Source organism: Emiliania huxleyi, assembly GCF_000372725.1.
Source record: "Emiliania huxleyi CCMP1516 chromosome Unknown EMIHUscaffold_209, whole genome shotgun sequence".
Taxonomy (NCBI): Eukaryota; Haptophyta; order Isochrysidales; family Noelaerhabdaceae; genus Emiliania; species Emiliania huxleyi.
The window spans coordinates 152,639-164,659 of record NW_005200517.1 but is presented as its reverse complement, the minus strand read 5'-3'; the positions used below and the strand labels follow the sequence as shown (position 1 = coordinate 164,659).

Below are 12,021 nucleotides of genomic sequence, written 5' to 3'. Positions count from 1 at the left end.
ATGCGTCTTTTATTTTCGGGCCTGGCTATTGTCGACCCCTTTTAGGCGGCGGCGCCGCCCCCTCCAAATATTCGCTCTTCGGGTCGGAGTGTAGGGCGTAGCGGAGTGTGGGCCCCGAGTTTGAAAAGGGCGACGGACACGCTTGCGTCCTAGCCTACAACAACGCCTCCCCGGCGCAGAGGGTGAGAGGGGTGAGAGGGGTGAGAGGGGTGAGAGGGGTGAGAGGGGTGAGAGGGGAGGTGGGGGGGGGGGGGGGGAGGTTGCGGGTGCGGGTGCGGGTGCGGGTCGCGGGTGTGGCGGGCGGCGGGCCGCCTCGATGAAGTGGAAGGTGTACTCGTTGAAGTCGGCCAGCGGCTGGATGTTGTACGCCACGATCGAGCGCGAGTTGTTGAACATGCGGAGCTGGCCGACGACCCGGACGACCTTGCCCTCGCGCCACTCCGCGCGCCGCTGGACCATGAGCTCCTCCGACTCCTGGTCCACCCTGCGGGCCCGCGGGGAGGCGGGTGCGAGGCGGAGGGGTGGAGGGAACGGGGGGCAGCCTCGCCCTCGGCGCTCTGCGGCCGCCTCCCCTCAGAGGGAGAGGGGAGGGGCGGCGGGAGGGGGATGGCGGCTGCGAGGCGCACCACATCTTGACGATGATGTCGTCGGTGCCGTCGTCGATGGTGTACTGCAGGTTCGTGTTCTGCTCCTCGGCGGTCATGATGAGACCCACGATGGTGACCTGGTGCAGCTCGTGTCCGTCAACGGTGAAGTTCTGCTCGCCCGACGCGGCCGAGGGAGCATTCTTCAGCTGCTTGATGGTGACAGGCAGCAGCGACTGCTTCTCCTTGGCGTTCTTCGCCTGCGCGGCGCAGGCGAGCGGCATCCGAGGGGGCGGGGTGAGCTTGTGGGCGAACCAGCGGCCGCGGCTGCTGTGGGTGTGCGCAAAGCCACCTTGCCGTCGGGACCGCTGTTGTCCACGTTGAAGCCGCCCGCCGCGCCCTGGCTGCCCTGCTGGTAGGCCTGGCCACCAAACTGGTCCCCACCCTGCCGCACGCACGCGCGCCGCGCCGCGGTCAGCCGGGTGCGCGTGTGCGTGTGCCGTCGAGAGGAGCGGGCGCGCGCACCCCCGCCACGAAGCCGCCGCCGCCGCCAAACTGGTCGCCGCCGAACTGGTCGCCGCCAAACTGGCCGCCGCCGCCAAACCCGCCCGCGTCGTAGCCCCCGAAAGCGCCTCCGCCGTACATGATGCTGGATACGATATCGCGGTTGGCTGCTGCCTTTGTCCTCTCCCGCCCACTTGGTTCCAACTTTTTGCGGGGTATGGTATGGTAGCCTCCCGAAGGGTGGGGGGGGGGGGGTATGGTCCTGACCGCCCAAGACTAGCCCTCGACAGGGATGGGGGGGTATGGTCCCTCGGCCCCTCCCTCTACTGCGCCGCCGAGCCCGCAGCGCCATGAGGTAGGAGCACGCGCCCGTGTGCCGTGTCGCGGAGCTGCTGCAGCTGCTCCACGCTCCACTCGCCGACACCCTTCTGGTTGCGGAGCGCCTCAATGTAAGTCCCCCGAGATTGCGCCGCTGGCGCCGTTGGAATGCGGATAGTAACTACTCTCTGTGGGGCCCCCTTTGGCACTTTACTCCTGTCCCGCGTGACCCTCTGTCTCACATGAGTTTCGTCCCTCGATTGTGTCACGCGTCTCCTCCTAGTTCGGCTCTGCCGAACTGCGGTCGTATCGTAGCTGCTCTCTTTCTGCTCTTGTTTGTACTTGGCCTATACTCTCGGCCTCCTCCGCGCGCCGCCGGGCGCGAGTGGGAGCCCTCGTGCTCCCGCAATCAAACGTGGTGACCCATGATGGATCGGTACCCGGCACGTGCAGTGCCGTCAACCATGGCCGACGACATCCGACAACAACCGACATACGACAACCTCGGCCTGACTCGAGAACCTCCTTATCAGCTGGTCGGCCGCCATGTGGGCCTCCGGGCCTGCTGCGGCGGCGCGGCCGGTTGAGGCCGGGCTCGGCCCGGCCCGCGACGGCTGGCCGCCGACGAGCGCGCTCGCGCTGCTCGTCAAGATGGCGGCGGTGGCGATTGTGGCGACGGTCGTTCAGTCGTACAGCGCTCAGGCGTCTGTCATCTGTCGTCTGTTGTCGCATTTCGCACACGCGCGCGCCGCGCGACCCGCGTCGCTCCGCGAGGGCATGAGCCTTCCGCGATTCGATCCCGCAGCCAAAAGCTGCTCGTTCGAACCGCGGCCGACTCCGCCATCGTGGCCGCAGCTGTTGAGCTCTCCAGAAGACTGGTGCCTCATATACTGCCTCCCTGCGGATGCTGCCGGCGAGCCTGGCGGTCCGCTGTACTACAAGGATGTGCTGACTCGATTCTACCTCGAATTCTTCTACCCCCACGACTCGGAACGCGAATGTGACAGGACCATCGGGTCCTTCGGCCACCAAAGCGAGATCACCCGAGAGCAGCTGAGTCTGCCTCTGGCCTCGCCTCCCTCTCCTCCAGGCATTCGTGGCATCCTATGGGTCAATGGGTCGTCCAGAGTATCGACCTCTGGCTTGTCAGTCGCGGTCACTTGATGACCCCCATGAAGTACAGCGATCGCCACCTCGCTGGCCTCTCCACAAGGCCCCCCGACCGCGTCGAACTCATCGGCGCGGGCTCTCTCGGCTACGGGACCGGCCCCAGCTTCGGCTGAGGGCTAACAAGCTGCCGAGCCCAAATCTCTGTGAGAGTCGTGATTTCTTGTTGGTCTTCAAAAATCTCTCTCTCTCGAGACCCCGGCGTGCACAGCCGGTGCCACTCTCGCGTTCCACACGGCCGGCCCTCATCCAGCTCGTCCAGCTCGCCCTCTCCATCGCCACCTCTTCCGTCTTTATCGTCACCGTCGACTTTACCGCCACAGCCCTCTCTTGGAGCACTTGGAGTGCAGTCAGCAGCCTCACATCCAGGGCCGGGGAGCTCAGAAGCGCACCCAGCGGGCCGGATGATCGGGATCGGGCTACGGGCTAGAGAGCCCTGACCCCTAGGGGGGGTGCGCGTTCGCAGGGAAAGGGCCGTAAAGTAAACACGGGGCTCCGAGGGTTGGCCCCGCGTACCGGGTTTCCCCTTAACTGCAGGACGCCCCCTCTACTCGGAGCTAATGAACATCACACTGCACGCCTCACACGTCAGGTACTTGGAGCACTCCTTCGTTTATTTTTCTTCTTGTGCCGCCGCTCAGCGAGCGAGTTCTTTACCAAGTTGCAACCCTTGTTCCGCACTCGGCTGTGAACGCTGCTGTTTGCCGCCGGTTGAGCAGCACCCCGTCCCCATCCAGGTTGTTGGTTGCTGCCCCAGGTCCCGCACTATGTAGGTGCACTGCTTCAGCAGCGTGCACCTACCTCGATCGACGATCCTGGTCGCTGGTGTCGGTTGGGGTTGCGCAACCTTTTTGCCGACCTCCGAGCCCAGATAGCGCGCCGTGTCTGATCCTCGTCGGCATCTGCTTCCGGGCCTGGCGGCCCGCCACAAGGACTTAGGTGAGAAGTGCCCGCCGAAACATCGGAACGACGCTGCTCCGCTCGACTTGGTTGGTTGCTGGCAGCACCCCAGCACCGGGGGGTCCTGAGAGCTGTTGGTTGGTGCTCTGTTCACAGCACAGTGCGGAACAAGGGTTGCAACCTGGTATAAAAGAACTCGCTCGCAGGGGTGCGCGTTCGATTGCGTTCGGTGAGGTGTGAGCGACCGAGTGGCACCTCCACGATGGCGACAGAGAGCGAGGAGGACACGTCCACCATCTTCCTCCTCACCTTCTGCACCACCGTCCTGCTCCCGTGGACGCTCATCAAGCTGACTCGAGCGAGCTCCGACGAGGCGGCCGCGTGGCGCAAGCTCGGCTTCGGCGCGGACTCGGAGGTTGTGAGCTGCGCCGTCCGGCGGCGGCCGAGCCGCTTAAAACGGCACTCGACGGCGCTCAACGCGCTCTACCTCGTCCTCGTCCTCGCCGAGGGGTATCTCCTCCTCGCCGGCGGCGCGCCCGCCGCCACCTTTGACCCGCACGAGGCTCTCGGCGTCGACTCGGGCGCGACGCAGGCCGAGATCAGGTCGGCGTACCGGCGGCTCGCGGCGACGCTGCACCCGGACAAGAACCCGGATCCGCGGGCGCACGAGCGCTTCGTCGAGGTTGCCAAGGCGCACAAGATTTTGACCGACGACGCCGCGCGCGAGGCGTTTGAGCGAGGCGCCGGGCAGTACCAACAGGTTGGCTTTGCGACGCCGGAGCTGCTCGAGCGGCCGTACGTGCTAGGGCCGCTGCTGCTGGTGGTGGTGTGCTGGCCCCTCCTCCGGCTCCGCTCCATGGGCCGCGAGTCGGCCGCCAAGCAGGCGGCGCAGGCAAAGGCGCAGCAGCTCTACGTCGGCGCCGCACTCGGCGGAGGCTCCGCCAGGCAGACGGCCAGCCACCCCGCCAGGCAGGCGGCCCGGCCGTCGCGCGAGTCGCTCCTCCTCGCCCTCGCGCGCGCCGTCGCGCAGCCGCTGCCGCCGGCCCTCGCCTCGCTCGCCGGCCCGCTCGCGGCCGAGGCGGCGGAGCTGCGCGAGGCGGACGGGCAGGGCGGGGAGGAGAAGCGCTTCGGCGCGGAGCTGGCGGCGGCGGAGCCGGCGGAGGCGGCCGCGTGGTCTCTCCTCGCGCTGCACCTGGCGCGGCGCGAGCTTGCGGCCGAGTGGCGCCCACGCCTTCAGGCGCTGCTCGAGGAGGCGCCGAGCGCGCTGCAGTCCTTCGCCGAGGCGGCCGCGGCGGCGGAGGGCTTCTGCGAGGGCGGGCTCGACCAGCCGCTCGGTGCGGTGCGGGACCTCGCCGAGCTGCGCTCCTGCCTCACCCAGGCGGTGCCCTTCCGCAAGCCGCGCCCCTTTGACACGCTGCTGCAGGCGCCGCACTTCACGCCGCGCGCCGCCGTGGCGGTGGCGGCGGCGATGGCGGCGCCCGCGGCGGAGGAGGCGGAGGTTGCGGCAGCCGGGGCGGAGGCTTCCTTTGCAGAGGCGGCGGAGGCGGAGGCGGAGGCGGCCCTTATGGGGACGGAGGCGGAGGGCGGCGGCGGCGCGGGCCGAGCCCGCCACAAGCGAAAGGGCAAGAAGGCGGGCGGCAAGAAGAGGGGGAGCGGCGGCGCCACCGCCAGCGACGCGCCGGACTGCGGCGGCTCCGCGGTGGCGCGGCTGGCGGCGCTGGCGGACGGGGCGAGGGCGGCGCTCCTCTCGAGCGCCGGGCTCGACGGCGCGCAGGAGGCGGAGGTGCGCTCCTTCTGCCGCGTGATGCCGCGGCCGCAGCTGTCGGCGCGCGCCTACGTGGAGGGCGAGGAGGAGGAGGGGGGCGAGACGCTGCCCGGGGACCGGCTCACCGTCGAGGTCTGCCTGAGCCTGCCGCACGAGCGCGCGCCCGGCTGCCCGGTTCACGCGCCTCGCTCGCCACCCTCCGCCGAGGCGTGGCTGCTCTGCCTCTCCGACGCGGGAGGGGCGAGGCTGCGGGGCTTGGTCGGCGTGGCAGCGCCGCCCGGCGCGGAGCACGTCGCCAAGTTTGCGATCAAGGTGCCGGGCCGGGCCGCAGGGAGCAGCCTCCGCCTCGAGGCGCACGCGTTCTGCTGCTCGTACGTGGGCGTGGACGCCGAGGCTCAGCTGGCGGTGCCAGTCGGGAGAGGCTGAGCGGTCGGAGGGGGAGGGACGAGCCACGCCTCGGGAAGGGCGAGCCCCGCAGCAGTGCCGTGTGCAGACCCCCCCCCCCTCCCCCTCCTCCCCCGCCGCCGCGCGACTGCCAGTCCGACTCTCGGCTCGAGCGGGCCGACGGTGGGTTGTGAGAATGAGATGTGAGCGGATCATGCACCGCGCAGAAAGCTCGGATCGCTAGCACACTGTACACCGGGGCCGGCGGAATGCTGCCGCGCATATTCTTTAACTTCATCTTATTTTGACCTCACATCCATGGTCTCACAGTGTGCTGAGCCCTGGTCTGACAGCCTGACAGCAAACCCCGGACAGCGCCTGACAGTGCCCGACAGCCTGACTGCTGCGACACGTGTCTGAACACGCAGGTGACACCTGACACGTGACAGCGCCGACAGCACTTTCTCCGACAGCCTGACAGCACGTATCTGACAGCCTGACAGCAGAGTCTGACAGTCGAGGTGCTCCGTCGCTGTCAGGCCCTAACGTGACAGCCTGACAGCTGCCCGACAGCCCGACAGCACACAGTGGCCTGACAGCAGCGCTGACAGCCCCCGACAGCAGCACAGACCGTACACACAGTCAGACCCCGTAGAGCCTCTTTCTTGTGCCCCATGAGGGTATAACAACACTGTTACATGCAAAGACATGTGAGTGTGGTCCATGTAGTCATGGGATGGTCATGGGTCTCTCTCTCAACCCTCCCGTCCCACACCTCTGCGCGTCTGCGGGGACCCCTCTCTAGCACCGGCGGCTGTGCTACTACAAATGAAGCTACCAGCTAGCCTTCTGGGGCCCTACAGTCATATGCCTACGGCGTCTGGGTGGGGGTGGCCGCCGCCGTCTGTGCCGCCGCCGCCGCCTGCGCCTGCGCCGCCATCTGCGCTCCCCAGGGGCGGCCGCCGCCGCCGGCGTGATCACGCCGTGTAGGAGGAGAGGCTGAGAGTATGTGTAGTAGAGCCCTGCTGGTCTCCTCTTGATAGTGTCATAAGTGTGGCTGGTGTGTGTCAGAGCCTGACAGCACCCCGACAGCACCACCTGACAGCACCTGACAGCAACAGCCCAACGTCTGACAGCAGCAGCAGCCTCATGAAAACAAGTAAAAAATCGCGCGAAATGCCAAAAAAAGCGGCGCCTGCGGCGGGCTGGGGGACCCCATCTCCCCCCCCGCATGGGTACCCCCTAGGGCCCTCGCCTCCCCCCAGAGGAGGGGGCCGTCACCAATCAGGCAACCATCACCGCTGAGACTCAATCAACGTCGCGACGCTTTGGCAGCCGCACAGTGGGCTGTGCCAACTGTGCAGAGCGTGTGAGCAGCAGAGGAGCTGCTCTCCAGGCTTCTGTCGCAAAGAGCAGCATGCCACCGAAGGCGCTGTCGAGGTTCGCCGAGCGCGGCGCAGGTTGGGGGAGACACCGTCACCGACGAGCGCGTTGGAGTATTCACTCCGGGCAAAGACGGCTACACGCACATGAGCCGCGGTCGTGTAGCCGTCTTAACGGCGAGGCGCGGGACCGTCTGCGTGGCGAGGTGGGTCGCGGCGTCCCCGGATTTCCGTCAACTCACGGTCCACACCCTTTACAGAGACAGCATACAGACATACCCGCGTACGATCACTCAAGCAGACACGCTCCATCGATTGGATCCGGACAGCCATTCGGGGATAGACCTGGTCGCAGCCACGCGCTCTCGAGTCGGAGAGCTCGTCACGCCAAGTGTCACGCCCCCCCGCGCGCCTGCCTTTGCGCCTCGCTCGCGCGGCGCAGCCGCTCGAGCGTCGCCACCTCGAGCGCCTCGTGGCTCAGCCGGTCCCCGCCGCCGCCGGCAGCCGGCCGCTTCCACCGCGTCCTGCGGCTCGGCGCGTGGTAAAAGTACGGCCGCCCGTCCGGCGCGATCGCCGTGCGCCAACCCTCCGGCAGCTGGTCAGGCGGGCCGCCGGAGGGCGCCGCGCCGTGCGCGGCCGCCTCTTTTGCGGCGGCGGCGGCCTCCGCGGCGCCTCCGGCGAAGCTCACCTGCAGGCCCCGGTCCACGAGCGCGCGCGAGCTAACCAGCGCCTCCGCCACCGCAGCCGGCACCTGCAGCAGCGCCTTGCGCCCGGCCACCGCAAGCGCCGCCGCGCGAATGGAGGTGGCCGCCTCGGGAGCGGCGCTCCCCGCGGCCGCCAGCAGCAGCGGACGGAGGTCCTGCTCGGTGAAGGCGTCGGCGGCCTGCCAGCGCACCACCACTGAGTACGACCCGCCCGCCGCCTGCGCCGCAGGCGCCGCCGCGGGCGCCGCCGCCGCCGCCGGGGCCGCTGCCGCGGGTCGGGTGGGGTCGAGGCGTCCCGTGCGACGCAGCCGCTCGATCTCACGCTGCAGCTCGGCGCGCGCAGCCGCCTCGGCCGACTCGCGCTCCCGCTCCTCTTTCGCCGCTGCCGCCGCAGCGGAGGGCGCGAACTTTGCCGCCTTTGCCGCCGCCTCTCGCGCCTCGAGCTCCTCCCGCATCTTGCGCCGGCCGCCTTCCTGCGCTTCCTGGCGGGCGCGGTGTGCCGCCTTGGCGTCGACCACGGCGTCGAACGCCGCCCGCGCCTTGTCATCCTCGAGCACCTCCTTGGCCTGCGTCAGCTTGAGGAAGCGCGCGACGGCGCCATCCGGGTCGGGGCCCTTGTACCGATCGGGGTGGACCTCGAGCGAAAGCTTGCGGTACGCGCGCGATACCTCCGCCTTGCTCGCGCCGCGCTGCAGCCCGAGGACCTCGTAGTAATCCTCGAACGGGGCGGACGGCATTGGTGTGCCTTTGGCGGTGTGAGTGCGCACCAAAAAGAGAGAACTAGGGTGTGTACTCTTTTTGCTTGGGGCGGACAGCATGCTGAAATTCTGGAAAAACCTGACCGGCCCCTGCGGTGCCCCTACCTACCTACCTACCTACCTACCCTACTTATGGGAAACTAAAAAAGAAATCACGGGGCTGGTGAAGGTGGGGTACTATACCAACTACAGTGATGGCTGGCGGTACTCTCCTGCAATCACAGTCCTTCCTGTGACGTGGCAGGCCACTATCAAGCCCTACAAGCACCAGATCACCCACTTGGGGAGGGTTGACGTCGTGATTTTCGCCGAAAATTTCTTTTTTTGAAAATTCCGGCGTGAAGAGAGGAAAAAACCCAAGCCCAGACCTACCCTACCTACCCCGGCATGCTGTCCGCCCCAAGCAAAAAGAGTACACACCTGCAGAGAAACGAAATCTCGTCCTGCACGTGAGGTTGATGAGCGCACTCCAAGTGCTCCAAGAAATCGATGATTTAACACAGCGCACTCTGTCACATGACAAGCGATCCCACGACAGCGATTGTGGGGACTACATGAACATGATCCGTACGTGAAGGGTGGAGGGGCCCGTCCGTCCGCGGAGCTAGGCGGCGTGGGCGCCCCCCACTGGGGCCGAGGCTAAGTCCTAAGAGGACGTCCGTCTGCCGCTTGCTTGTTGTTGACGTCGTTGACCCATTTGGCACGCCCAGGGGATTTAACCCAGTCGGCACGCGCATTGCGCGCCTGCTTGTTGATGTTTCCGGCGTCGCCCGCCACCGCCGCCATGGAGATCTGCTGCGTGTGGATGGAGGCGTGTGGTGGACGACGAAGGAGGAGGCGCTCGCCGACGCCGCCCCGTACACCGTCCGGTCCGTGTTGGTGCCCGCCGCTTCCTTGGCGAACACGTGGAGGAACTGCTTGGTGGGCGGCGCAATGCCACCCAAAGTTTTCACGAGCACCAGCCGCGTTATGGCTTTCTTGACCCACTTCGCGTCGTAGTACTGCGCCCCCATCCACTTCCAGCCCGTATCCGTCTTGACCCACCCCTTTCCATACGCTGGTCTTTGACCCATCCCTTTCCAGTCGAGTGGTCGAGCGGTCCGTCCACCTGACGGCCACGCTCCTTGCACCCCACGACCGCCGGCAACGCCTTGTCCAGCGTGTTTCCAAACCCGCAGAGGTGGCCCACCGACGCCACATTGCCACCTTTGTCCCACGAGCCCCTCCCCGCCGTCGTCGACTTGATGAGCGGGTTCCAGCACTTGACCTCGTAATGCACGTCCCGCATCGTGGCGAAGTCACCGCCGAGCTCGCAGATGTCAGTCACGGACGTGTCGTGTGTCGTTGAGGTGCCGCGTCACCTCGGGCTTTTCCTTATCCCCGAGGATGATGCTGCCAACCGAGCGCGCCCGGATGGCATTCTGGGCGGCCCTTAGCACCCCGTTGTGCTTGGAGGTGCGGTCGCCCTTGTTGGAGTTGGCGAGGGAGTCGCCCTTGTACTCTCCCACCGTGACGTGCTCGCCCGCGGCAGCCTTCTCGACGAGAGTGGGCGCAATCACCGACAAGTAGAGCCTGTGCCTGCGCTGTATCGCCGTCAGGAACATCGCCGACACCATCTTCGTGTGGTGGAGTCCATCAGGGCGCATGTCGAGCCATCCAGCGGCGCCGAACTGGGAGATCGAGATGTAGCGAATCGCCTCCCTGGACTTAATCGCCTCCGACTGCGGCGTGTTTTGTCCATCTCCTCGCACGCCGCCAGGCACGCGATCCACGTTTCGTGGGCCCCGACAGCAGCGAGCGTGCCCTGTTTCGGGACTGGAGAGGTGCTCTGCTGCGTGAAGAGGTCGCCAATAGGCGGGATGCGCTGCGCCGACGGCAGCATGGGCGGACGACAGAAGCGGCCAAGCTCGTACGTTGTGGCAGGGGCCAAACTCCTTGTCTTGTGCACGCACCGCGTAGATGCGCGCGACATCGCCACGCCGTTGGCTGATGTCATTGTAGTGCTGCGCAAAGTGCTGCAGCATCGGCACTGTCTCTTCCCCTGCCTGCCACCGGGGAGAAGGGGCATGCCCCGCAGTGCGACGGTGTCACGTAGTGACGGGTAGACCGAGAGGACAGCCGCCGCAAAGCTCGCATCCGCCGTTTGTGCGTGCCCGCCGAGGCCGCAGCCACCGAAGCGCCCGTCCGTCCTGCTGGGCCTCCGCCCAGGCCTGGTCGATCGATGAGCTCCTGCGGGCTGTGGCCCGCCTCACTCAGCCAGCAGCACGAACGACTTCTTGAGCGCCGGCTCCACCACTTCCTCGAGCACTGGCCGGACCACACACGGGTACATCGTGAACACAGGACTTCCCCTTTTTTGCAAGAAACTTGGAACACTTGGAGTGCAGTCATCAGCCTCACATCCAGGGCCGGGGAGCTGAGGAGAAAAATCGTGCTCGATTCCATGAATTCGTAGGCGCCAGAAACTCGTAGATCATTCGTCGCGACTGTATGGCCTCACTGCTGGCCCGCTACCTGCGCGCGTCGCAGTCACGGCCCGTGGCAGTGCAGTTTGCCACCGGCGCTCTGGTCATGGCCGCCGGCGACGCCACCACGCAAGCAGCCGTCGAGCGGCAAGCGCTGTTCGACCCTCAGCGCAATGCGACGGCGGCCGTCTTCAACGGCGGCGTCAGCCCGGCTCTGTATAAGTGGTACGGTCTCCTGGACCGAGTGTGGCCAGGCTCCGCGCTCCGCCAGCTCGCGCCGAAGCTCCTTCTGAACCAAGCCGTCTCGTCGTCCCTCATCAGCCCGAGCTTCCTCTGCTGGAGCTCGTGTGTCGAAGCGGCATTGGCCGGACGTCTGAGTGCCGCGTCGGGACGCGCAAAGGTGGCGTCCGATACCTATCAGCGGCTGCGTGCGGACGTGAGACGCATCGTCTGCACCTCCTTCATGCTGTGGCTGCCGGTGACGCCGTCGCACTGCCGCGCCGCCCTGTCGTGCAAATTCACCGCTCGCCTGTGCCGCGTAGGCCAACGCGATCAACTTTGTTTTCGTGCCGCCGCATCTGCGCATCGCATTCATGTCCGTCGTGGCGTGCGGCTGGGGCGGATTCCTCTCGTACGTGGCTCATCGCGAGATGGAGCAGGACGAGCAAACGACCAGCAGTACTGTCTCCGGCCCAGCGTGAGAGAGAGGTTGTGTTGGCATCATGTGTGGATCTTCTTACCTGTGTTATTAGCGCCAGAGCGCGCCCCCGTCCCTTGCCGAGTGCGTTCAAAATTCTTTTTTCCAAAGCGAACTAGCTGAAAGGGCAAACCCCGATTTGCTGTGGGGGGCGTCAGTGGGTACTTACCCCGCCGTGCGCAGCCATACGTCCGCCCGACCCATCCCACAACAAGTGTTCAGTGCCGAACAAGGTGTGTATGCTTGCCCCCGGCTCGGAAGCCCGCTTGACTGGATTGCAAACTGAGCACCTCAACGGAGCAAAGGTTCGAATCGTCAAGTACCAAGCCCAGAAGCAGCGGTACGTTGTCGACTTTCCGTGCGGAGAGAGGTCGCGAGCCGCGTTCAAACAAG

At 66.6% G+C, this 12,021-nt stretch overlaps 4 protein-coding genes across 4 annotated transcripts; 2 read left to right on the top strand and 2 right to left on the bottom strand.

Annotated features, from left to right (window-relative positions):
* Positions 1-312: 312 nt before the first annotated feature.
* Positions 313-844, bottom strand: EMIHUDRAFT_55791 (hypothetical protein; the record flags this gene model as incomplete). The annotated part of the gene is made up of 2 exons (XM_005781036.1): positions 313-484; positions 630-844. Coding segments are annotated over 2 exons (387 nt in total), but the record flags the coding sequence as incomplete, so codon positions are not given.
* Positions 845-3,735: 2,891 nt separating this feature from the next.
* On the top strand, positions 3,736-5,664 carry EMIHUDRAFT_114172 (hypothetical protein; the record flags this gene model as incomplete). Its single annotated transcript, XM_005781035.1, has 1 exon — positions 3,736-5,664. The coding sequence occupies one exon, from the start codon at positions 3,736-3,738 to the stop codon at positions 5,662-5,664; it is 1,929 nt and encodes a 642-aa protein (XP_005781092.1).
* A 969-nt stretch (positions 5,665-6,633) lies between these two features.
* EMIHUDRAFT_424128 (hypothetical protein) lies at positions 6,634-8,456 on the bottom strand. Its single transcript, XM_005781034.1, has 2 exons — positions 7,266-8,456; positions 6,634-6,770 (listed from the first exon to the last, which is right to left on the bottom strand). Exon 1 carries the CDS (start codon positions 8,443-8,445, stop codon positions 7,399-7,401), a length of 1,047 nt encoding a protein of 348 aa, XP_005781091.1. The 5' UTR covers positions 8,446-8,456; the 3' UTR covers positions 6,634-6,770; positions 7,266-7,398.
* A 2,500-nt stretch (positions 8,457-10,956) lies between these two features.
* Positions 10,957-11,632, top strand: EMIHUDRAFT_234811 (hypothetical protein; the record flags this gene model as incomplete). Its single annotated transcript, XM_005781033.1, has 2 exons — positions 10,957-11,409; positions 11,474-11,632. The coding sequence occupies 2 exons, from the start codon at positions 10,957-10,959 to the stop codon at positions 11,630-11,632; spliced, it is 612 nt and encodes a 203-aa protein (XP_005781090.1).
* Positions 11,633-12,021: the final 389 nt, after the last annotated feature.